A 24,918-nucleotide genomic window follows, 5' to 3' on the forward strand; every position below is an offset into this window, starting at 1 on the left:
TGCACTGTCTGTTCTGTAGGGCAATATACAAAGTTACTAACAGAGGGTCCAACCGCTAACCACTGTGATTTCTCCTGCTGATCCTGAAGTCAGTGGGAGGGATCGCAGTAGCCAGTGAGGGGATCACTTTTTCCACTCATCAAGAAGTGTGTAATAGGTGCTGGGTGCTCTTCTACCAAGTGAAGTTTCAGCAAACAGGCAACTGGATAGGTAAGTATAAAGCGGTTTGGTGACCTCTTGCAGGGGCAATTTATAAGCCATGGTCCCACAGTTAGAGCTGTTGTTAGAAATCATGGGGCCCCATACAGCCAACCTGACAGGACCCATCCCCCCCTCCACAAAAAAATACACAGGTTATTATTCTTCAGTTATGAAAGAACACAGTGAGTGATCGGTACTGATCATTCATTGTGTTCATTCAAGAAAGAAAGGGGCTGCTAAATGTGACATATTTACTAGACCCTTCCCCACTCTACATTCTGATGGATTCTATTGTGTGCTTGCAGCTGCTGGTGGGAAGGAGAGAAGGGAAGCCAGCAGCACTGTGGGGCTGGGGGCACACAGGGGAGCCTGGGCAGCATGGGGAAACATGTGGTGCACAGGGAGGATGATGAGTGCAGCGGGGGGGCAATTACTAGAACCGATGCCCTGTATGGCTCTCTCTGCAGCAGCTGAAAGCCAGCAGGAGGGAGAGGAGAATAAGCCAGCTTTCAGCTGCTGCAGATAGAACCATACAGGGGATTGGTTGCATTGGTTCCAGTAACAGCCCCCCCGCTATGCCGATCACCCCCCCGCCCACATCTGATTAACCCAGCTGCCTGGGCCCCCTGCTGGCCTGGAGGACCGGTGGTACCCCCTTATCCATGGCCCTGCCCACAGTTTTGTTAGTGTAAGCTGTCATTGTAATGTATAACCAAATATTCTTGAACTGCAGCCAATCAGAAAGCACTGATACTGTCAAATGATGATGACACTGACATGTCCTGGTAAAACCACAGTGCACAAAGGAGGACTAGGCATCCCAGATTCCCAAATGTTTGTCAGATGTTAAAATGGCAAAAAACCCCCACTTTATTGTGGTAAGTAAGGTTAGGCCTGAAACCAGTGCTCTGCCAATGAGACAATGGGAAAAAGTAGTTAAATCTCTCAATGGCAAAGAAACCGAATCACCTGTGTAGCCCTAGCCTTAGGCCTGTTTCACTCTTCTTCATTTTCAATTGGCCTTCAATGTACCTCAATGGACATTATACTGCATGGTGGTTAGAAATCAATGCACTTTGCATCACACATGTCGTTTGGTGTTCTAAAACATCTGTGTGTTGGTAATGTGCATTGGAATACCAATCATAATGAATATATTAAGTTGGGGTTGATTTTTAAAAAATATTTACTCCGCCATACCTCGCCTTCTTAATTTGACCCACACCCAGGAACATAAAGTGACCCTAAATGATATTATTATTCTCCAAAAAATCCATATACATCCACTACTTAGTGGCTCTATAATTTATTTTTCATTAAATTGTTTCTTATTGAGTATTTTATTTCCATGTAATGTCCTCAATGAGCTCCCGAACCTCTGCTTGAACCCCTCCCTTCTGTTTGTTTGGAATGAGCAGTGCACATTAGTTGTGGTCACATGCACTGCTCTATGGCTCTGTGTATGCTGCAAGTACTGTAGATGTGGGGTTAAAAACAGTGGTAGCCACACAAAATAAATGCTAAGGTGTGTGTGTATGTTTGTGCGTGTGTGTTTGTGTGTATGAGCTTGTGGTACAAAAAAGAACAAAAGGAAAAAACATTTTCAAACAAGAGATCCCATACCTTTTATTTTTTTTAAAAGTCTTTTTGCTCCCTTCCTACAATGAAAAGAAAAACAAAACTATAATTAAACTACAAAAGTACAATTATGAAGCGAGACTTACACCTTTTTGACAAAACTGTCATTTTCAAAATGTTCATTGGATTATGGAGTTATAGGGGACAATTGACAGTCAGTTGTGACCAGAGTGAGCAAAAAAATAGACTGAAGGACAAGGATGGAAATTTTTTCGTGAACCCTGCGAGAACTAACAAATATATAATTGTTGAATTCTCTCCCAGCCAAGAAAAACCCATACTAGCCTTATGCGCATGCACTTGTCAAAGTTATTCCAGGATTAGAATGCCTGTTCCACAAACATTGAGACACTGACATGTTACACAAATGCAAAGTCATTTGTTATTACCCCAGCCCATGGAGACACCATTGAATGTTCAGTGATTCTTATGCTTTCTCTTCCAAAAGCTCGAATGAAATTCTGCATTGTAAGGTCCTCATTGAGCCATAGTGGACCTATGCTTTCTTCTTAAATTGACAAAATACTTAAAGTGGTTGTAAACTTCAGACATGAAATATGAACAAAGCATATCCCTCTATAGTGTGCACTTGTCTCAGAGCACTAAGGGGGTTATTTACTAAAACTGCCTGGTGCAAAATCTGATGCAGAACTGTTCAAGCAATGAAAGTTTTAACAGCCAATGGGGGTTGATTTACTGAAAATGGAGTGCAAAATCGAGTGCAGCTTTGCATAGAAACCAATCAGCTTCCAGATTTTATTGTCAAAGCTTAATTGAACAAGCTGAAGTCAGAAGCTGATTGGCTACCATGCACAGCTGCACCAGATTCTGAGTGCTCCAGTTTTAGTAAATGTTCTACTAAGTGTCATTGCTGTTCGCTGCCTGTTTCCTGACACCAAGAGAAAAAGGTGACAGGGGAGGGAGCTCCAGCAGATGACAGCCTCAGCTCTGTTGTTATGAACTGGGTAGAGGAAGGTGTGTCTCTTCCCGACAATCAACTCTCAGAGCTCTCCCCACTGATGTAACTGTAGCTCCCCACCCCCTGCTTTATAGAGGTGAGAGATCCTGTGTAAATTCTGCTGTTTGAATGAATGTAGGGCAAACACAGCAGCAGATAAACAGGTACAACTTAGTATTTGTTTAATCTCTGTGTATCATGTGAGGCCAGTCACGTTACTGGGTACATGTAAGGATTTACAAACTCTTTAATTGCCTACCGGGCATTTTTACTCTCCTTCCTGCCCAGGCCAATTTTCAGCTTTCAGCACTGTCACAATTTTAATGACAATTGCGCGGTCATGCAACACTGTACCCAAATGAAATTTTTATCATTTCAATGATTTGTTTTGTGTTTGTTACATATGTTTTAAGGTGATGTGACGTTGCAAGTAAAGGTAACAAGTCACTACCATGTTGGTCATGGCAACATCCAGAAGCTAAACAAATTTTGACCTTAAAATTACTATGTTTTGCACTTCCAATTTAGGAACGCGGTAAATTTAATGTAGAAAAAAAGTAAAATATATAGCTTATTCTGAAAAAAGTAAATCTAAGAAAATTGTAAGTTAAAAAGTTAAAAATTGTGAAATGCTTGTGAAATGCTTGCTGGGGGTAACTAATCATTTGGTCATTGAAGCCACACCCTTTGCAGTTATGAAAATTGATAAACAAAAAGTCAAGTGAAATGTTAAAAGAATTAGTGACATGTAAAAAGCCGTTTCACTGATGTTGTTTAAAGTTTACAAATCAGGAGTGCTGTCTCAAGGTTTGTGTGTGTGTGAACATCTGTATGGTCATGCAAATTTACTGAGCCAAGTGAACTTTAAAAGGAAATTATCTGTGAATAGTGAATTGTTATGTTTATACACTATATTGTGTTTATTATTCTAGAGATACACTTTTCCAATATGTTTAGTATGGTGAAGTATAACTCGGCACTTGTCTGTTAATTCACCGGATTTATTTATATATATATATATATATATATATATATATAAAAATATATATATATTGTATATGTTTTATTTAAATATATAAAAAAAAATAAAAAATAAATATATATATATATATATATATATATATATATATATATAAAAATAGATCCGGTGAATTAAGAGACAAGTACCTATAACTCTCTTGCAGACAAATGGTAGCTTACTAAAAGGTTTACATTGGGCCAATAATTTTTAACCACGGTAAACAATAAAAAAAATTTTCTTAATGGTATACAATAAACAAAATCCACGTGGTAATAATTAATTTTGCATCCATCATTTTTGGTATTAGAAAAGTGCACTGTTAGAACAACTAAAAATGTTTTTTTAAATAAGTACTGTATGCTTTGTTGGTGTTAGATCTTTAACCATTGGTTTATTGTTAGGAGGAAAGTGTAATGTGTGTTACTAAATGTAATTGATGCTTATTCCTCAGATTAGGTCAATGGCCTGGTTTGACTTCTTTCAGAACAGAAGGAGATCACAGCCTTCACAAAAAATCCACCAATGGAAGTATTGTTCCAAATTGTTTTCTTCCTTGTTTTATCAGTCTGTTTTCTTATGTAAATACTTAGGGGTTTCACCCCCATTAGCTGGTGTTGGTGCATTTGTTTGAGTTTGTACTGACTTTAGCAGTTCCTAGTTGCCTATTTATTGGGTGTTAGATCTTCTTTGTTGTGTGTTCTGATCTAACATGTATGAGCTCTGGTACTAAGGAGTTTCAACACCCCAAGAGGTCCCCAAACCAACCAGATAAATCCAGAAATCCCCTATTACCAGTGACAATAGAACTAAGCATTTTATGTCTTATAATGTTTTCATATTATTGTGAGATAAAAGTTTCATTAAAATTGAACTGAATAATTGTTTTTCTATTTTAACACCTAAAATATCCTAAGAAATATAATGAATGTATGTTAGTGTTACTATATTGATTGTTAAGATTAGTTGGATATTGTTAAGATTTAAATTAGGCCTATGTCAGGGGTCTTGATCTTTGCTTCAGATCTGTCTCCTCTATTTCCAAAGAGCAGCAAGTATGCTGGTACATGTAGTTCCATAACTTTAATTTATAAGGTTCTGCTTTTGCCTGTTGTCCCACAAGACTTGTGTTTAAGACTGATTAACCTCCTGCTGTTGATTTATCCTGCTGTTGGATATCCTTCCTGTCTTAGAATCCTTGATACATCAGCTGTATTCTGTGTACCTGCATTCCTTGTGAGCCCTGAACCCCAGTGCTACAAGTGTTTCTAACTAGTATTTTGTGTCCTGCTTGCCTTTAAGACCAGCACCCCAGTGCTGTACTGTACTCCTGCCATTCTTGTAAGCCTGTATTCTGTGCTCTCCAAGTCTCCTGTCCCTGTCCTGGTCAACTGTAAGGTCATTGATCCCAGCCATACATGATAGGCCCCCTTTGAGATAGCCTATTGTTCATGATAAATGTTTCATTGAATTCTGAATAGTGTAGTTAGTTTGGATGACTAACACCGTTATACTAAGTGAGAATGGTTTCTCCTTTTACTAAGATGTATTTCTTTTCTAGGTCTTATTGTCTCTACAACATAGATTTACTTTGGCAGAAAAATAAAAACGCCATGGCTTTATGGGCATTTTTGTTAAATATCTAATGTTGGACTAGCAATCTGAATGATGCCATCTTCAAAAATATCCTCCCTTATTCCTGGACTTCATTACATCAGCCACAAACAGTGATGGAGAAAAGTAATTTCAAAAACTTAAATATCTGAAGAACTTTTATAATTATCATTTCAGCTATCCATAAATATAAATCAAAGCTCAGTTTGCTATAATTGCAACAGATCTGCACACCTACCGGAAGTTTCTTCTAATGTGGACTGCGATGGTCCTGAAGAGGAGAAAATTATGTATGAACATTGTATGAGTTCTTAGGTGTTGCAGTACAGTCTTATGGAGGACTAGCTGTCAAGGATACATTGGAGGAATCAACTAAAGACTTGGTGTTTATAAACTGTTAGCCCAACATGTGTGTTTTTTTTTGTTTTTTTTGTTTTTGATTTTTAGTTTTTTGTTATATTTATTATTTAATGTTTTGTATTTTTCAGCCTTCATGAAGGAAAATTTAGATTTTTCTGCAGAAGTAAATTGGATGCATAAAGCAAGAGAAATATGAACTAGAAAGAACTATTGAACTAAGATTAGGCAAACGAAGGGAGATGTAAGAGAATTTAAAGGAGAGGAATTGTAATCTGAGTGTTTTCATCTGCTTCAAAATACATCTTATATCAGGTTTTGTATGTGTAATGAGACCTAGTAATCCTATGTTTGTTCCATTTTACCAGAACCCCTAATATCCACATCTAGTTAGGCCCTACGCAGCTTTAATTGTCACCAAATGAACCTCTACACTGTGAATAGTCAAGAACCCAGCTGTTCACAACTAATGTACAAATTGTTTGATATAGCAAATATGTTTTTCAAATTTCTTTTTAGGAAGGGATAATTGTTTGGAGAGTATAATGTCCAAGCGGAGGGAATGTGAGGGGAAAATGGAATAGTCATTTTATATATCAAACATTTAGTTTTGATTACATGGATATATTGAATGTATATTTTATTAGAAGTTTTATTGTGTAACAGCTGTATTTCTTGTATCAGAATGCTATTTACACCTCCAGCTGGGAAGATTGCTATCTAAAGGAGCTATGGGAAGTAACATACTTGTGTGAATGTCCATTTACATTCTGTGATTGGACACAGCTGATCACATGGTAAAAGGACGCTGTGAATGGCCTTTTATCACAGACAGCGCTGGGTGCGCACCACTGGGGGCACACAGGGGGTGAGTTCTGGGAGGACGTCATATGACACATTCCCAGAATTGGACGACCGCACTGTAGCTGTCATTCGGCTATAGCGGTAGGTGAGTGGTTAAGCTAACTCATTCAATAAGTGATCAGAGAGTCAAAAGAATCACTTAACATTCAGGAGCATGCATTGCTTGTTTCTATAGGCAGCCTTAGTGGAACCAGTCTCATTCTGAACTAGCTTCACCCTTTACAAGGAATGCACGTCTAAATGTTTGTGATCATTAATAAAAGTAAATTTTCTAGGCACGATGGCACATATTTGGTGGGAATGTCCAAAGATACAAGAATATTGGAAGGATATATTACAACATGTTCAGGAGATATGTGGGACTATTTTACAGAGGGATCTGTGGAGTTGTTTATTTTATAAATTTGAATCTTTAACCAGGTTACATAAGAATGTTACCTTACCATCTAGTTAGTGCGGCTAAGGGCCTGATTCCTAAATTTTGGCTTGTCCCTGATCCTCCAAGTATGAAGGATTGGGTTAATAGAGTGGATAATATTTATAGAATGGAGGAGCTGTGTCACATTGAAGAGGATAAAACAAAAAAAATTCAGGAAAACATGGAGTCAGTGGCTGGCCTTTAAGACAACTAAAAGATATGTGGATCTACTTGGAATTTGAGTAAATGAGTATTGAGGGGTGCTTGCAGGAGAGCCCATAGAAAAGAGGGATAGGGGGAAGGGAACACAGATATAGACTGATAACGATAAAGGTTAGAAACCAGGAAAGTGGTGCGGTTTTAGAGCTTTGGGGAATTAGGGGAGGGGGTAGGGAAAATATCAAATGAGTTATTTGGGAGGAACAGGAGAAGTTAGTTAATATGTGTTTTTTTTTTTTTCTTTTTTTTCCCAACTTATATGTATCTTTTTGTATTTTACGGGAAATAGCCCCTAATAAAAGAGAGAGATATATATGTGTGTGTGTCAGGGGCGGACTGACCATTTGGAAACTCAGGCACTGCCCGAGGGCCCGGGGTCAGTAGGGGGCCCCATGAGATGCCCCTGGTACCTTTTTTTTTTTTTTTTTTTTATAGGCTTTTTTGAGTTTGGGCAAGGACACAGGGGCCCCATGATCCCCTATTGCCTGGGGGCCCCATGAGTTGTCAGTCTGCCCCTGGTGTGTGTGTATATGTATGTATATACTGTGTGTGTGTATGTATGTATGTGTGTGTATATGTATATATATATATATATATATATATATATATATATATATAATGTAAATCTTCTCATACAAGAACCTAGTATAATATTTTTTGCAGTAATTAAATATCAAGAAATAAAAGCAATGATGTGGAGTGTAGCTCAGCACCTTCACTCTTGCTACCTGTGTGAGAGGCTGTCAGTTGAATACACTGGTTTGTCACTGTCATTTTGGCTGATGGCACAAGGTTCATTTAATGCATTGTGAGTTTCAAAACCATCCCTCTCAGGCACTTCTTCACTGGCCAGAGTCTTCAATATTGTCTCATTGATAAATGTAGAATCTGCCAGGTTATTGATAGATGGTGTGAGAACTGTTAACACATAAGAGAACATATATGAGAACTTCCTTAAATGTCTACAGACTGTCATAAAGTTCATTGTCTTGTAAAATTTCAGCATAGGAGGAAAAACAAATTATTGCGCTTGCAGGCAATATGGTCTTCAGGAATTGTATTGAATCTGATTAGTGGAAGGCTTGACCGCAAGTACACTTATTGCCTCTTTCACAATCCCCCCATCCCCACACTACCGGATCCTGCTGTACATCCAGGCTAACATGGACTCCATTTCCGTAGAAAGCCAATCTGTACAACAGAGGAGTCGAGTAATTTTATTAATGTGTGTGAGCTTTTTCACACGGCCTGCAATGCCTACCTTTCTCTAAAAAAAGATCCCAGTGGATCACTTTTCAGAGGGTGGTATAGCAGCAGATGCCAGGTGATCAGGAGGTGATCCTGCTGCCTCCTGAATGTTTTTTTTTTTTTTTTTTGCGGTTGCAGCTCGCTCCCACTGAATTTAATGGTCGTATTTGACAGTTGATTAAGCTACCTGAAAAATACTGCAAGCCAAGTTTACATTGCTGTAGCCATGAAGCAAAGGATCAGACTGTATTTCTGGAAGGTAGTTGGGTGGTAATGGGGTGGAAAAACCACAACTCAACAGCTTGATTTTACTGTCCCTTGGCCCACACAGTGTACAGCACACCCCTGTGTTACAATGGTTGCAAAGAGGTAATTTTTTCATTTTTTTTCTGAACTTCAGATTGAAATATAAGGGCAATGCCTGTTGTTATTATTATTATTGTAAAACAGTTGTGTTCGGATTAATTATACGCATTTCATTTTACAAAACATTTTCCTTTTAGATTAATCTGTGACAGCTTCAAAATGCACCAGAGGTAAATTGCTAATGTAGTGTTCGTGAGCTGGTTACACTTGAGTTCCTTGGCCAGCCACAATCAATATGGGGGTCCTGTTTGCCATTTCATTTATTTTATATTAGGCAGAATACAACATAAAAAGGTAGAAAATGGAAAATAAAAAACCCAAAGGTGGGTGGGAACATCCAAGACACCAAGGTGAACAGCACAGAACAAGACATTATGGAAGGGAGAGGTTGTTGCTAAATCCACTAACAGATATAAGAAGCAGGGCATGAATCTGTCCACCACACTCCATCTGAAATTGAAATGTACTTTTGGGTGGGCATGTCCATTAACCACTTCAATACCGGGCACTTTTTCCCCCTTCCTTCCCAGGCCAATTTTCAGGTTTCAGCGCTCTCACAATTTGACAATTTTGCGATCATGTAACACTGTACCCAAACTAAATTTTTATCATTTTCTTCACACAATTAGAGATTTCTTTTGGTGGTATTTAATCACCACTGAGGTTTTTATTTTTTGCTAAATTAATTAATGTTAAATTAAGAAAATTTAAAAAAAAACCCACGTTTTTCACGTGAATTCATAGCCCTGATGAAGTCACGTGACAAGCGTGACAATACTCGTCGGCGGTGACGCACTTCCGGTCGGACGCCATCTTGAGACACCTTGGACACCCAAGCAACTACATCTGATATGAGGTTTGAATTAAATGCGATGGGAAAGATGACATATAATGTGAGAGCATATTAGATTTTATTACTACTGTATCAGTGAATAAATGGTTTTACACTATGCAAGTATTTACTTATATTTTCTGAGGGATTGAGTGGCTATTTACCATCTTATTGCCTGGAGAGGAGATCTACTGTCCTGTGAGCCTGTATTTGAGCCTGTACTTGAGGGGAGACCAGTGTGGAGAGCTGTGGAGGAGTCCCGGGTATTAAGGATCAAAGTATTAGTGATCCTAAAGGCTCTTTGACCCTGTGTGGGTCGCAAGAGGGAGGTGAGCGGGCAATTCAGCTATTTTGGATATCTTCGCACACCTGTCATCACTTTGTGTTTAAAGAATTTATGTGGACTTTATTTTGATGATTGCTGATAAGTGTTTTTTCACTTCACGGGACTTTTTTTACTATAATTCACTATATTATCTGTTGTTTTATGCATTTACATATAAAAAAACTTTTTTGCATGATTAGACTTAATTATGTTTTTTGGAATGCACTTGTAATTTTTTTTTGTGTGGTTGGAACAATTTATTTGTTCTGGTGGGAGGTTTTACAGCACGCATTTATGCTGAGTCCCCTTTTTGGACTTTTTATGTTGTCTGTTGATCACTATTAGATCCATTTGGGGCACTATCATCCTAAGCTTGGTCCCTGATTGGACCTGTTGGTTGGCACTTGTTACACATGTTATTGCGTGAGGTCACTTTACACTGTTGTCCATCACTGTTTATGCATTGTTGATTTGGTTTTTGTTCACTCATTTGCACTATTTCACTTATATTTATGCAAATTCAGTGTGTCAATATGTGAAGGATTTATATGGTAGTAGTGCCACATTACTTTTTGTTTTATCATCATATAACTGTTGTGGCATTGATCAGGGTCACTGACTGGTGACAGTACAAAAAAAATTATAATTTTTTTTTAAAATTTTTTTACTTTATTACATTTTTTTTCTCTTTTTTATTTTTTTTTACACAATTTGATTATAGCAAAGAATTTATTTGCTATAAGCAAGCATTTAACTGAATGACATTGATTCATTCAGGTTTTTTGTTGTTGTGATTAGCTGTGATTGACCATAGCTAATCACATGACACAGATGGGCTGTGATTGGCCCAGCCTGTGCATGCGATCGCTGTGACCATTCACAGCTAGACACTCTTGTATACAATGGATGGCATGAAAGGAAGCCAGCCATTGTATACAACTGTCATGTGACCTGCTGTGATTGGTCATTGCAGGTCACATGGTACTGGCAATGGGGCCCGTACACAGATCTGTTATCGGCCGTGTCCGAGGTATAAGGCTGGTGACAGATCTCGCCACATGCAATGCGTGTTCCAGGAAGCACATCATATGGCGTACTCCCAGAGGAGGCCACCCGGCTGCCATCTGGTCATAGACCGGGCGGCAACTGGTTAAATAATTTATTCTAGAACATAAATCTTCCATAGTGGTTATGAATTATTAAACTATTCTTACCATTTATTGAAAGAATCTCATTTAAAAACACTAAAATGTGACTGGACTTTCTTAGGGAATCAGGTAACCAGTATAACAGGAGACGATTGGTCTGTTTTCTAATGAAATCAGCTTCTTCTTGTGGTGTTTTATTTCTACAACAGGAAGAAAATATTTTATTAGCATAAATATAAGGATTACACTTTATTACAATATGCACCTGTAATTCAGATGAATCCTATCCAATTATTATCAGATGTCTGTGTTCTGTGGCTCGCGAGCCACATGCGGCTCTTTACACATTTTAATGCGGCTCTTCTGTGTGCCGGGCGCCCGCTCCCCTCCCTCCTCTTGGGCGGCCGCCCCAAAAGTCAGGACTCTGCAGCTAGCCCAGCAATGGGCAAACTACGGCCCGGCGGACCTTTTAATCCGGCCCGCGGAGCGTGGCAAACATTGGCTGTCAGGATGTAGGCGGGGCAGCGTGACGAACTCCTCTCCTCTCACAGTCCGCCCTGAAGACCGGAACGTCGCGGGAACACGGCGAGAGGAACGCGCGGAGCAAAGGTAAGTGAATTGACACAATATGGGGAATGAATTACTATAGGGGGGATGAATTACTATATGGGGGATTAATTACTATGGGGGATGAATTACTATATGGGGGATGAATTACTATGGGGGATGAATTACTATGGGGGGGATGAATTACTATATGGGGGATGAATTACTATATGGGGGATGAATTACTATGGGGGATGAATTACTATATGGGGGATGAATTACTATGGGGGATGAATTACTATATGGGGGATGAATTACTATGGGGGATGAATTACTATGGGGGATAAATTACTATATGGGGGATGAATTACTATGGGGGATGAATTACTATGGGGGATGAATTACTATATGGGGGATGAATTACTATGAGGGATGAACTACTATGGGGGATGAATTACTATGGGGGATGAATTACTATATGGGGGATGAATTACTATGGGGGATGAATTACTATGGGGGATGAATTACTATATGGGGGATGAATTACTATGGGGGATGAATTACTATATGGGGGATGAATTACTATGGGGGATGAATTACTATATGGGGGATGAATTACTATATGGGGAATGAATTACTATGGGGGATGAATTACTATATGGGGGATGAATTACTATATGGGGATGAATTACTATGGGGGATGAATTACTATATGGGGGATGAATTACTATGGGGGATGAATTACTATATGGGGGATGAATTACTATGGGGGATGAATTACTATGGGGGATGAATTACTATATGGGGGATGAATTACTAAATGGGGGATGAATTACTATGGGGGATGAATTACTATATGGGGGATGAATTACTATATGGGGGATGAATTACTATGGGGGATGAATTACTATATGGGGGATGAATTACTATATGGGGGATGAATTACTATGGGGGATGAATTACTATATGGGGGATGAATTACTATGGGGGATGAATTACTATGGGGGATGAATTACTATATGGGGGATGTATTTTCAGTTTTAAAAATGTGGCTCTCAAAATAAGTTTCAATCGTGGTTTTGGCGAGATTTGGCTCAGTTGAAAAAAAAGGTTGCCCACCACTGCCCTAGAGCAGTGGTCGGCAAGCCGCGACTTGCGAGCCACATGCGGCTCTTTACACATTTTAATGCGGCTCTTCTGTGTGCCGGGCTCCCGCTCCCCTTCCTCCTCTTGGGCGGCCGCCCCAAAAGTTAGGACTCTGCAGCTAGCCCAGCAATGGGCAAACTACAGCCCGCGGGCCGCATACGGCCCAGCGGACCTTTTAATCCGGCCCGCGGAGCGTGGCAAACATTGGCTGTCAGGATGTAGGCGGGGCAGCATGACAAACTCCTCTCCTCTCACAGTCCGCCCTGAAGACCGGAACGGCGCGGGAACACGGCGAGAGGAACGTGCGGAGCAAAGGTAAGTGAATTGACACAATATGGGGAATGAATTACTATAGGGGGGATGAATTACTATATGGGGGATGAATTACTATGGGGGATGAATTACTATATGGGGGATGAATTACTATGGGGGATGAATTACTATATGGGGGATGAATTACTATATGGGGGATGAATTACTATGGGGGATGAATTACTATGGGGGATGAATTACTATATGGGGGATGAATTGCTATATGGGGGATGAATTACTATAGGGGGATGAATTACTATAGGGGGGATGAATTACTATATGGGGGATGAATTACTATGGGGGATGAATTACTATATGGGGGATGAATTACTATGGGGGATGAATTACTATATGGGGGATGAATTACTATGGGGGATGAATTACTATATGGGGGATGAATTACTATGGGGTATGAATTACTATATGGGGGATGTATTTTCAGTTTTAAAAATATGGCTCTCAAAATAAATTTCAATCGTGGTTTTGACGAGATTTGGCTCAGTTGAAAAAAAAGGTTGCCCACCACTGCCCTAGAGTAAACAGGCATTTGACTTTTGCAGGGGGATGGCCCCACTTCAAGGGTGTTTTTTTTTTTTTTTTTGGGTGTCCGGAGTTGGGCTTTAATATAATTAACATTCAAATGAATTAACTTCTGGTCATAGCAGAGTCACTTGAAAAACGTGCTTCAGCTGCAGGCACAGTTCAAGTACTGACATACCCTAAAGTGGAATTCCAGGCTATTTCTAGCTATGTTTACAGTGGTTGTAAAGGCAGAAGGTTTTTTTACTTTACTGCTTTATATGCATAGAGGTGAAAAACTTTGTGCATGCAACTTCCCCCGCAGCGCCCCCCTCCAAAAATACATATCTGAGCCCGATCGCGATCCAGTGATCCAGCTGAGGCTCTCTCAGCTCTCACTCCTCATTGGCACAGACACAGCAGCAGGAGCCATCGGCTCCCACTGCTGTCAATCAGAGCCAGTAAGGAGGGAGCGGGGGTGGGACTGAGACCTGCTCTGTGTGCCTTATGGACATATAAAGCAGGGCTCAGGAGCAAGAACGCACGAGTGGCCCCATAGCAAGCAGCTTGCTATGGGGCACTCGAAGAAGAGGAGGAGCCAGGAGCGTCAGCAGGGGACCCCAGAAGAGAAGGATTGGGGCTGCTCTCTGCAAAGCCATTGCACAGAGCAGGAATGTGTGATATGTTTGTTATTTTAGTGAAAAAAAAACAACCTTTAATATCACTTTAAAGAGTATGTGAACCCAACATTTCATATTCCTGATATGTGCCTGCTGTACCAGGCACTTGTAGAAGACGTATCCTGTTCTCTTTGTATTGTTGTGTGAAATTGCTGGTGTCCCCGCCAGTGCCTCTGCTTTCCTTTGAAAAACTGACCACACTAGGCACGGGAGAAGAGCGTGGTCCAGGGGCGGACTGACCATTTGGAAACTCGGGCACTGCCCGAGGGCCAGGGGTCAGTAGGGGGCCCCATGAGATGCCCCTGGTACCTTTTTCATAGGCTTTTTTAAGTTTGGGATGATCCCCTATTGCCCGGGGCCCCGTGAGTTGTCAGTCCGCCCCTGGCATGGTCAGATCTCTAGCTGTGCTTCCAATGACCAAACGTGCTGGCACGCCCTCCATCTCTTGCACAGCCATTCACTGGGAAGACCAGTGTGCTGCTGCTTTTTCACCTTCACCTCTCAATGCAGCTGAGAACAGAGAGTATAAGATCACTTATACAAAAAGGGGGGAAAAAGTATTTATAATTTTTTTCTATAGCTATACAAAAATATTTAACATTTCACTTCTATTTTAAACTGAATGGGTTGTTTAATAAGATGAGGGTTTAGATATACTTTAAACCTGCTCCCACCCCCCCTTCTAAATCCTATTCTAACCACCCTGTGAAAGGAAGATACTTCTATTTACCTATTCTCATTGCAGTCCTGTCATGTGATTGGCTCCCAGCGGTGACTTCGGGAGAGAGGAAGGACAGCCAGCAACAGATGCCCCATAGTAAGCCTATGGGTGAGATCACTGTCCAGGCAGTACAGATGTTGTTGGTGATTTCTCGTTTCTTCTGAAGCCATCCACTGGGGAGATCATGTGACCAGACCAGAATGCCCTGAGAATAGGTAAGTATAAGCATCTTCCTTTCACAGGGTAGCTAGAATAGGATTTAAGAGTGGGGTGGAAGCAGATTTAAGAATAGTTAACAATAGCCTGGAATTCCACTTTAATTGATGGGATGGTCATTATATCAATATAATGGAATGTAGTAGAATTGACTGTTACACCCCTAAAATAATTATGGAGTTTTATCAGATGCATATAAAATGTGCATCTAAATGCAATACTCTTTCTTTTTGCAGTTTTGAATAGAGTGGTAAGGATTAGAACCCATCAGGTTTTTATTGCTGTGTCTATATTAGGGAGGTTCACTCCTTTTGTCCTGGTGGCTGTCACTGGGACTGAAAGTGAGGGAAAATCCACAATTTTAAGCAGTTAATGCAATGGTAATCGAGATGGGGAGGACACTGTTTCTGATAGCAATTGTCTAAGAGGGAAATTACCTTACTGTGGAGAGTTTTACTCTCACTTCAGGACAGATCAGAAAGTGATGGGAAATCTCTTAAATAGGACACAGAGGACAAGAAAAAACTGACAGGTGTGTTAAACATTTCCTACTTTCTCCAAAATGGAAGAAAAAATATTTGTCTTTCAAAATACAAATGTCTTGTTGACAACTTACCAAGTAAAAGGCACTAAGGCCCCTGCCAAACGGGGAGGACTCCACTTGCTCAGTGGGCAATCTGTCCCGCTGTGCAGGCAGATGGCTGTGTTTGTTCCGCTTATGCAGAGCAGACACAGACACAGCCTGCTCTCCTCTATGGGTGGTCAGATGTAACCTGTCCGTTTGCATCCGACTGCCATCTGATCCAAACCGCTAGATTAGTGGTCTCCAAACAATGGCCCGCAGGGTTGGATGCGGCCCTTTCCTTGCCTCTCTCTGGCCCTTGGGGCACCATTCCTCCCACTGATATGATGTTTGTGCTGAAGGCCACACAGGACTGACTGGATAATGGTCGTAGGTGGGTGGTTGTGTGGGTGGGTAGGGAGATGTCTCTCCAGTCTGTTGTGCCCAATTGTGAATACTGGTGATAAACCCTCTTGGGGTTTGGGCTGCTGCCTTTCTGGTATGGCCTTAAGGTCGTTTCCGCACGTAGACTTAGGAATAAAAGGAAAGAACTCTAGGACATCCGCCAAATGTCCAAAAGAATGCACTTTTGCTGGTAGATTAAGAGGCATTTATTAAGAATAATGACAAGTTCATTAAACCAATGCGTTTGATGTACTTGAGGTCATTGCTGCCCCTGGAATGACAGTGGTTACTCTGTCAGTTTTCCTCTGAAACCTGGAAATATACACTACATTGCCAAAAGTATTGGGACGCCTGCCTTTACACACATATGAACTTTAATGGCATCCCAGTCTGAGTCCATAGGGTTCAATATTGAGTTGGCCCACCCTTTGCAGCTATAACAGCTTCAACTCTTCTGGGAAGGCTGTCCACAAGGTTTAGGAGTGTGTCTATGGCAGGGGTAGGCAACCTGCGGCTCTCCAGCTGTTGCAGGACTACAAGTTCCATCATGCCTCTGCAAGTCATAGCTGTAAATGTCAGTTTTGTAATGTTGCAATGCCTCATGGTAAATGTAGTTCCACAACAGCTAGAGAGCCACAGGTTGCCTACCCCTGGTTTATGGGAATGTTTGACCATTCTTCTAGAAGCGCATTTCTGAGGTCAGGCACTGATGTCAGACGAAAAGGCTTGGCTCACAGTCTCCTCTCCAATTCATCCCAAAGGTGTTCTATCAGGTTGAGGTCAGGACTCTGTGCAGGCCAGTCAAGTTCCTCCACCCCAAACTCGCACATCCATGTCTTTATGGACTTTGCTTTGTGCACTGGTATGCAGTCATGTTGGAACAAGAAGGGGCCATCCCCAAACTGTTCCCTCAAAGTTGGGAGCATAAAATTGTCCAATGTCTTGGTATTCTGACTCCTTAAGAGTTCCCTTCACTGGAACTAAGGGGCCAAGCCCAACCCCTGAAAAAACAACCCCACATCATAGTCCCCCCTCCACCAAACTTTACATTTGGCACAATGCAGTCAGGCAATTACCGTTCTCCTGGCAACCGCCAAACCCAGACATGTCCATCGGATTGGCAGTGTGATTGTTCATTTCAGAGAACATGTCTCCACTACTCTATAGTCCGGTGGAGGCATGCTTTATACCACTGCATCCAACGCTTTGTATAGCACTTTGTGATGCAAGGCTTGGATACAGCTGTTCGACCATGGAAACCCATTCCATGAAGCTCTCTATGCACTGTTGATGTGCTAATCTGAAGCCCACAGGAAGTTTGGAGGTCTTTGGCTATTGGCTCAGCAGAAAGTTGGCAACTTCTGTGCACTGTGTGCTGACCCTGCTCTGTCATTTTACGTGGCCTACAACTTTGTGGCTGAGTTGCCACAGTTGACTGGAGTTGACTTGGAATATTTAGTATCAAGGAAATTTCATGAATGGACTTATTACACAGGTGGCAACCTATCATGCTTGAATTCACTGAGCTCCTGAGAGCGACACGTTCTTTCACAAATGTGTGTAGAAGCAGTCTGCATGCCTAGGTGCTCAATTTTATACGCCTGTGGTCATGGAGGTAATTGGAACACCTGAATCCAATGATTTGAAGGGGTGTTCCAATACTTTTGGCAATATAGTGTATAACCATTGTGGGAATCTTTCCCATTTAACAATGTGCAGCAACAGCCCTGAAGAAGGGAAAGTCTTTCCTCCCGAAATGGTTTGATGTACTTCTTATTCTCAATAAATGCCTCTTAAGCTACCAGCAAAAGTGCATTCTTTTGGACATCGGGCGCTTCTTCTTTCCTATAACTCCCACTGACATACGGCTTTATTCCTCCTACTGACACTAAACATGAGGAACCATGCCTTCAACTGACACTAACAGTGGGGCATAATTTCCTCCCACTATTCAATGATGTGGCACTATTCTTTCCACTGACACCAACAATGGGACACAATGTCTCCCAGTGACGCCAATAATTAGGCACTATTATTACCACTGATACCAATGATGAGGCACTATTCTTCCCACTTATACCAATGATGGGGTATTATTCTTCCCACTGATACCAATGATAGGGAACTATTCCTCCCAATGATGGGGTATTATTCTTCCCACTGATACCAATGATAGGGAACTATTCCTCCCAATGATGGGGTATTATTCTTCCCACTGATACCAATGATAGGGAACTATTCCTCCCACTGATACCAATGATGGGGTATTATTCTTCCCACTGATACCAATGATAGGGAACTATTCCTCCCACTGATACCAATGATGGGGTATTATTCTTCCCACTGATACCAATGATAGGGAACTATTCCTTCCACTGATACCAATGATGGGGTATTATTCTTTCCACTGATACCAATGATAGGGAACTATTCCTCCCACTGACACCAGTGATGAGGCACTATTTTACCTTTTTTTTTTTTTTTTTTTTTTATCTTCACTCCCACTGATGCTGGGACATTTTCTACTCCCACTGGTCATAGTCCGGACCCTCTAAAATGTCTAAAGGAAAGTGAACTGGCCCTTTATTCAGAAAGTTTGGAGACCCTCCAATGGATCCTTATATGTCTGTTTTTAGTGGATCGGATTGGATGTAGGATGGTGTAAGTGGACACATGGACAAATGGACACCCGCTGCTCTATAGAGGAGAATGGAGGGTCCAATCAGGTCCGCCTGAAAAACTGACAGGTGGACCCAATCGGTCTGCTCGTGTGAAAGGGGCATTAGTATGAGATCCAGGGTTGAGTAATGATGTGCTTAAGAAGCTTGTTATCACATATTGTAATTACAACTTTGATCTACAGTATTTACATGTACTGGAAAAAAATGTTCCAATCAATGTAAAGCATGTTTCAACAGATAATTCCTCATATCTGTGCATTTACCTGTATGTTATTCTTTTTTTCCTGAAGTTCTTCAAATGAGTAATCAATGCATTAACAATAGCAATAAGGATTTCATATTCTTCCAAGGGTCTAGCTGTAGCTCTTATATTATAGTAGATACCACGTATTCCAGCATTTATCTCTTTAAACAAAGGCTGCTCCTTCATCTCCTCCGGTGGGCAGTGCCATTTTGAAAAACACACCTTGTAAATGGCCCCAGATACTGTGATGAGACAAGAAAATAATGTAAAATAGAAGTAAACAACAGACTAGAGGTGTGTAGCGGTATCCCGGAATGGGCTGCTGATTAGGGATAATAAAATTTAATAAAAGTACAGTCATACAGATGATGATGTGCATCTCCTGATTATGCAGAGGCTGCCAGCACACACACAATAGCAACTCAATACACACTGACCCAGGAACCTGTCTAGGGTTTGGGGTTTTAATGCTGATAAAACTTGTAACTGGTTAGGGGTATAGGGCATGGGATACTCCGATAAGTGCAAAAAAAAGGACATTAACTTCACTGTCCTGCAGGTAGTGCTTCTTGGTCCCTGAGAGTAGAAGGAATGGCCAAAATCAGGGACACTGTAGAGCAGGGGTACTTAAGTAATTTGGTAACCGGTCATGGGCCACACTGAATTTGAATGGTTCAGAATTTTTTTTCCTGCAGCTGCTGAATGCCAGTGGGAGAGGAGGAGAAGCCGGATTTCAGCTTTTGCAGGAGGGAAATGGAGAGGATCGGTTCCTGTATATGCTGACCCTCATGGTCCAAGTGTAAAATAGAATGCCACAGGGAGACCGCATGGGCCCTCTGGAGCATGCAGCAGGGTCACAATTGCGATCCCTGATGCTACAGAAGTGGTTGTGTGGTAAAGACACATCTCAACAATGAGGTTTTACCGCACACCAAACTACAAATATAAATGAGCCCTTACTGTCCTGAGCCCCCTGTAAGGTTGCTTTCACATGAGTTATCTGTGCTATGCCATAGACTTTTATTATGTCTTGAGGGTGTGGTGCTCTTTCAGAAAGCGCACCAAATCCGCAAAATACTGTATAATAGAAGTCTATGGCTTAGTGCAGCTAACCCGCATGTGTACCGCACTGCACCCATGGTTCAGTGTGAAAGCAGCCTTATATTCGTGAACCTTTTAAAGGTGATAATTTGCCTACTGCAAAAGTGCAGTGTATTTGATGTTTAATACACTGACCTTTTTTCCTCTTCCAGCGTCTGCTGGCATTGCTCTCCTGGCTGCTAGAAAGGTCCTAGGTGAAGTGCACTTGATATCACTCCGCCTGAGACAGCAGCCTGATCTACAGAGGAAGCATCGGCTTATGCGGCCACCTGCTTTCTCTGCTGCCAGCACCAGCTCGATTCACTCTGATGGGATAGCACGTCAGCAAGCCCAGATCAGGATCAACAGGCTGCCGACCCCAGGCATGTGTTTTCCTGGTTTGAGGTAGAGGACCACATCTGAGGGCTCCGAGGGCCACATGTGGCCCATGGACCACAGGTTCAGCACCCCTGCTATAGAGGCTATACCCTGAAAAGCTACACTGGCCCTTATATCATTACAGCACCAACATCACCTAGATCAGCAAACAGTCTTTTACTCATGAGGCCACTGAACAGCTGCCCTAGCTTCCTGCTGCTTTCTAGTGGAGTATTAGTAGACTGGATTCTCAAGGGTGAAGTCTCAGGGGTGCCTTTGTAGTTGCAGGAAGGGTCCCCCCGCTCTGCCACAGCCCTGATGAGCATCGATGTAGATCAGCAGCAAGGCCTTTCAGAGATGGGAGCTTTCCCAGCTGGTGAATCTCCTAGACCAGATGTGTAAAGCTGTACACTCTGCATATGCTTGGCCCCAAACAGGCTTCTGGGTCTAGCAGCATAGACAATCTGGCAGCAACTTCTCAAACCTCAACCTGAGGCAAAGAGAGCTAGCACATTGCCTTCTCAAATATTTACACTCTCCACCATCATGCCCCGGTGGCCTGAACCTCCTACTGGTAAGGCTAAGGGATAATGAATATTCATAACTCAGCCTGGCAGGGAAAACTCATATTCTAGCCAGTGACACCTACTGGCAACAGTGAGAGATCACAACCCCACTGAGCTTATGGAGAAACTAAGTGCACAACTATACAAATCAAAACTGGGCTGACTACAACCCAGCCAAAAACTACATTTTTCTATAATCTAGAAACCTAACTAGTTGGGTGCTACAAATGTAACAAGGTCCTGTAAACATTTTTGTATAAAAAAAATGAAACTGCAATAGTTGGTAATCAGGAAAAAGTGTAGTCAATGTGGTGTGAATTGACATTTGTACCTCTAATCTGCATAGCTGACACAAAAAAAATGCAGATCTGTGGCAGCTGGAATTGTGACCTTATCTTCCTTTCCAATAGATTTTATTGCTAAATTTTACAATAACATCTAGAGTTTTTCAAAATATGGTAAAGCTGTCAGCCAGCAACTATGACCGCATACAAAAAAGCCTTACCTTCCATCTCTGCTTGTGTTTTGAATGACAGCACAGACACAAAGGCATTGACTAATGATACCTAGATACTGTTTAGTTCTAGACTCTAAAGAGATTCTGTGAAGTAACGTGGGTGCTAACCTTGTGAACGGCTTGTTCTCATGTAGCACTACCCCCTTAGGGATTGCTGATGAATTTGGGACCCCTATAGTCCTGCACAGCCAGTCAGTTAGCATTTTCTACACTGCTTTCATCCACAAACAGAAATAAGGCCTTCAGTGTGGGTTTGTATAGGGTATGGGGTGTGTAGGATGCCCAAGGGAACTGAAATCTGAGGACAACTTTCTGAACTGTTCACAGCGTCTGCTTTCCGACACTCAGTCTTTGTTGGAGTGCTAACCAGCAGCTCCATTTGCACTATCCCAGACTCTAGATGAACTCCTCTTCACCCAGCAATCTGAAGGTTTTCTTTGAGAGCAGGAGATCTGGCTCCCTTTTCCTTAAATAAGCTGCACAGTTTCTACCAAAGGGCTAATCTGGTTTCCCACCAGAGTGCTCCTTCTCCTATCAGCCCAGGGAGTGCAAGTGTACTCACTCAGATCCTCTCCTGTACAGCTTATGGAATGGCTACCAGGCCTGTCAGCTGGGCTGCTCCTTCCTTGCCATAGACGTGGTCCTCTCTCTCAGGGGACCAGTGAGTCCTGAGGTTTCCTCCTTTCCTGCACCAGGCTAACAGGCAGGCCCCATTCCAGTAGGCCTCCTGGAATGCCTTCCTCCTCCAGCTTCACACCTTCCTGCTTCTCACTCCTCTCCCACCACCACTCTCCAACTACTGCCCCTCCTACTGAGCACACTCTAAACAGGGGTGGCTAACCTGTGGCTCTCCAGCTGTTGTGGAACTACATTTCCCATGAGGGATTGCAAAGATGGGAAGTTACTGACTTGCAGAGGCATGATGGAACTTGTAGTCCTGCAGCAGCTGGAGAACCGCAGGTTGGCCACCCCTGCGAGTCTAACACCTTTTAAGGAAGTCCAGCCCCTTGCCAAGCCTCCTGTTGGGGATTGGCTGAGGTCCCTCAAAGGTGCAGCCTACCACTCCTCAGATCCACCCATTGTCTCCAAGGCCCTGCTCTGAAGCTTTCGGAGGCTGGCCTGCAGAGACTCTCAAACCTGACCCAAATTTTACCCGTCTGGCTATTGCACCTGAGCTGTTATTCAGCTCCTGTCTAACCATTAGAGATCTAGTGCCACCTAGTGTAACTAGGAGGGTGCTGCACTTGGAATGACATCCTTTTCTTGGCTTCACTACCTAGTAAGTTACTGACGTGATGGAGGAATGGTAGATGGGAGTCCAGGATTTTCAGATTTCACTGACTGCAAGCTTTGTCAGTGGAGAAGAGACAGGACAGGCTGAGGGAAGTAGAAATTGGAAGCAGATTTGAAGAAGCAAAAATCTGAAGAGGGACATGATGGCTGGAAGCATAGGTTTAGGAGGGTAGAAAAGACGGGGATTAAAAGGGACATTAAAGCTGGGTGCAGAGAATGAGACAGTGAGAGGAGATGGGGTGCAGAGGATGAGGAGAAGAAAGGAGACGGTGTGGAGGATGAGGAAGGATAAAAAGGTTGGGTGCAGAGGATGAGGGTGGGAGAGAAAACAGGGTACAGAGAATTAGGAGAAGAGGGAAGACAAAGTGAAGAGGATGAGAAGGGGAGAGAAGACAAGGTGCAGATATTGAAAGAGGAAGGGAGAAAAGGCTGGGTGCAGAGGATGAGGGTGCGAGAGAAAACAGGGTGCAGAGGATGAGCAGGGGAAGGAAGACAGGGTGAAGAGGATGAGGAAGGGAGAGAATACCAGCTGTAGAGAATGAGGAGGGGAGAGAAGACTGGGTGCAGAGGAAGGGAAGAGATAAGAGGACAGAGTGCAGAGGATGGGAAGAGAAGAGAGGACAGGGTGCAGAGAATGAGGAAGGACATAATAGCTGGGTTCAGAGGATTAGAGTGGGGGAGAAAACAGAGTGCAGAGATTGAATGAGGAAGGGAGAGAAGATCAGGTGCAGAGGACTGGGGAGGGGTGCAGAGGATGATGAGCATGCAGTGGATGAGATGGGGAGAGAAGAAGACCGGGTGCAGAGGATAAAGAAGGGAAGGAAGACAGGGTGCAGAGGATAAAGAAGGGAAGGAAGACAGGGTGCAGAGGATAAGGAGGGCAGAGATGACAGGGTGTAGAGGATACATGAGGGGAGAGAATATATGGAAGATGAAGAGGATGAGAACTGGAGAGAACAAAAGGTAAGAAGCATGAGGAGGGGAGAGAAGATAGGATACAGAAGATGAGGAAGGACACGAAGGCTGGGTACAGAAGATGAGGAGGGGAGAGAAGACAGGTTGCAGAGGATGAAGAAGAGTATGAAGGCTGGGTGCAGAAGGGAGAAAAGGGGAGAAAAGACAGGGTGCAGAGGATAAAGATGGGAGAGAAGACAGGGTTCAGAGGACTGTGCACAGAGGAAGAGGGAAAATTAGAGCAAACACTGAAACTGTCTCAACAAAGTTTAACATTTTTGCAGTGGTGGAACTACCAGGGTTGCAAAGGTGGTGCTTGTGATCAGGCTTACTGTAGAACATGTAAAAGGGTCCCGCTGCAGGGCTGTGATAAAAGATCCTGTGGCAGAATTAAAGGGCCCTGGGATCGGTGAGAAGGGCCCCACCCGGAAGGTCAGAGAGTCCCTTCATGGTTTCTTTAAACGGGGCCCCGAAGGTTCGAGTTACACCTCTACATATGTGTCCTTTATTTTAGTGCTCCTCAGTTATACGTCTTATAATCCATAAAAATATGGTGATCGCTGCCTGATGTGGCTGATTATATTTAGATCAGGACATGACAATATTTCCAGAGACTTCCCCTGTCCTGTACTGGCAGCCCTAGGTAGACTGACCTTGGGAGGGGAAGGGGTTTAGTACTCAGAATGGATTTTTGCAGCTGATTGCTATTGCTCTGTAGACATAGGGCTGGTGTTAAGGGATTCGGTACTTGTCTGTTAATTCACCAGATTTATTTATTTAATGCGTGTAAGGTGACTATTGTAATTAGCGCTGACATAATTTCCGTTCTAAATCTGAAGAGAAAAGACGCCGTGAATAAATCCGGTGAATTAACAGACAAGTACCACGGATT

The 24,918-nt window shown here is 42.3% G+C and overlaps 1 protein-coding gene across 1 annotated transcript in view; it reads right to left on the reverse strand.

Annotated features, from left to right (window-relative positions):
• LOC149456473 (uncharacterized) overlaps positions 1-24,918 on the reverse strand; it is a 78,763-nt gene that overhangs the window by 40,206 nt on the left and 13,639 nt on the right. The window contains exons 3-7 of the mRNA XM_089684906.1: positions 19,258-19,480; positions 11,273-11,406; positions 8,016-8,205; positions 5,668-5,700; positions 1,825-1,859 (exon numbers count right to left, since the gene is read on the reverse strand). Of these exons, the coding sequence (XP_089541032.1) occupies positions 1,825-1,859; positions 5,668-5,700; positions 8,016-8,205; positions 11,273-11,406; positions 19,258-19,480 (615 nt within the window). The remainder of the gene's footprint in view (positions 1-1,824; positions 1,860-5,667; positions 5,701-8,015; positions 8,206-11,272; positions 11,407-19,257; positions 19,481-24,918) is intronic.

Source organism: Staurois parvus, unplaced genomic scaffold (genome assembly GCF_062004578.1).
Source record: "Staurois parvus isolate SC_StPar_1 unplaced genomic scaffold, SC_StPar_1.0 ptg000361l, whole genome shotgun sequence".
Lineage (NCBI taxonomy): Eukaryota > Metazoa > Chordata > Amphibia > Anura > Ranidae > Staurois > Staurois parvus.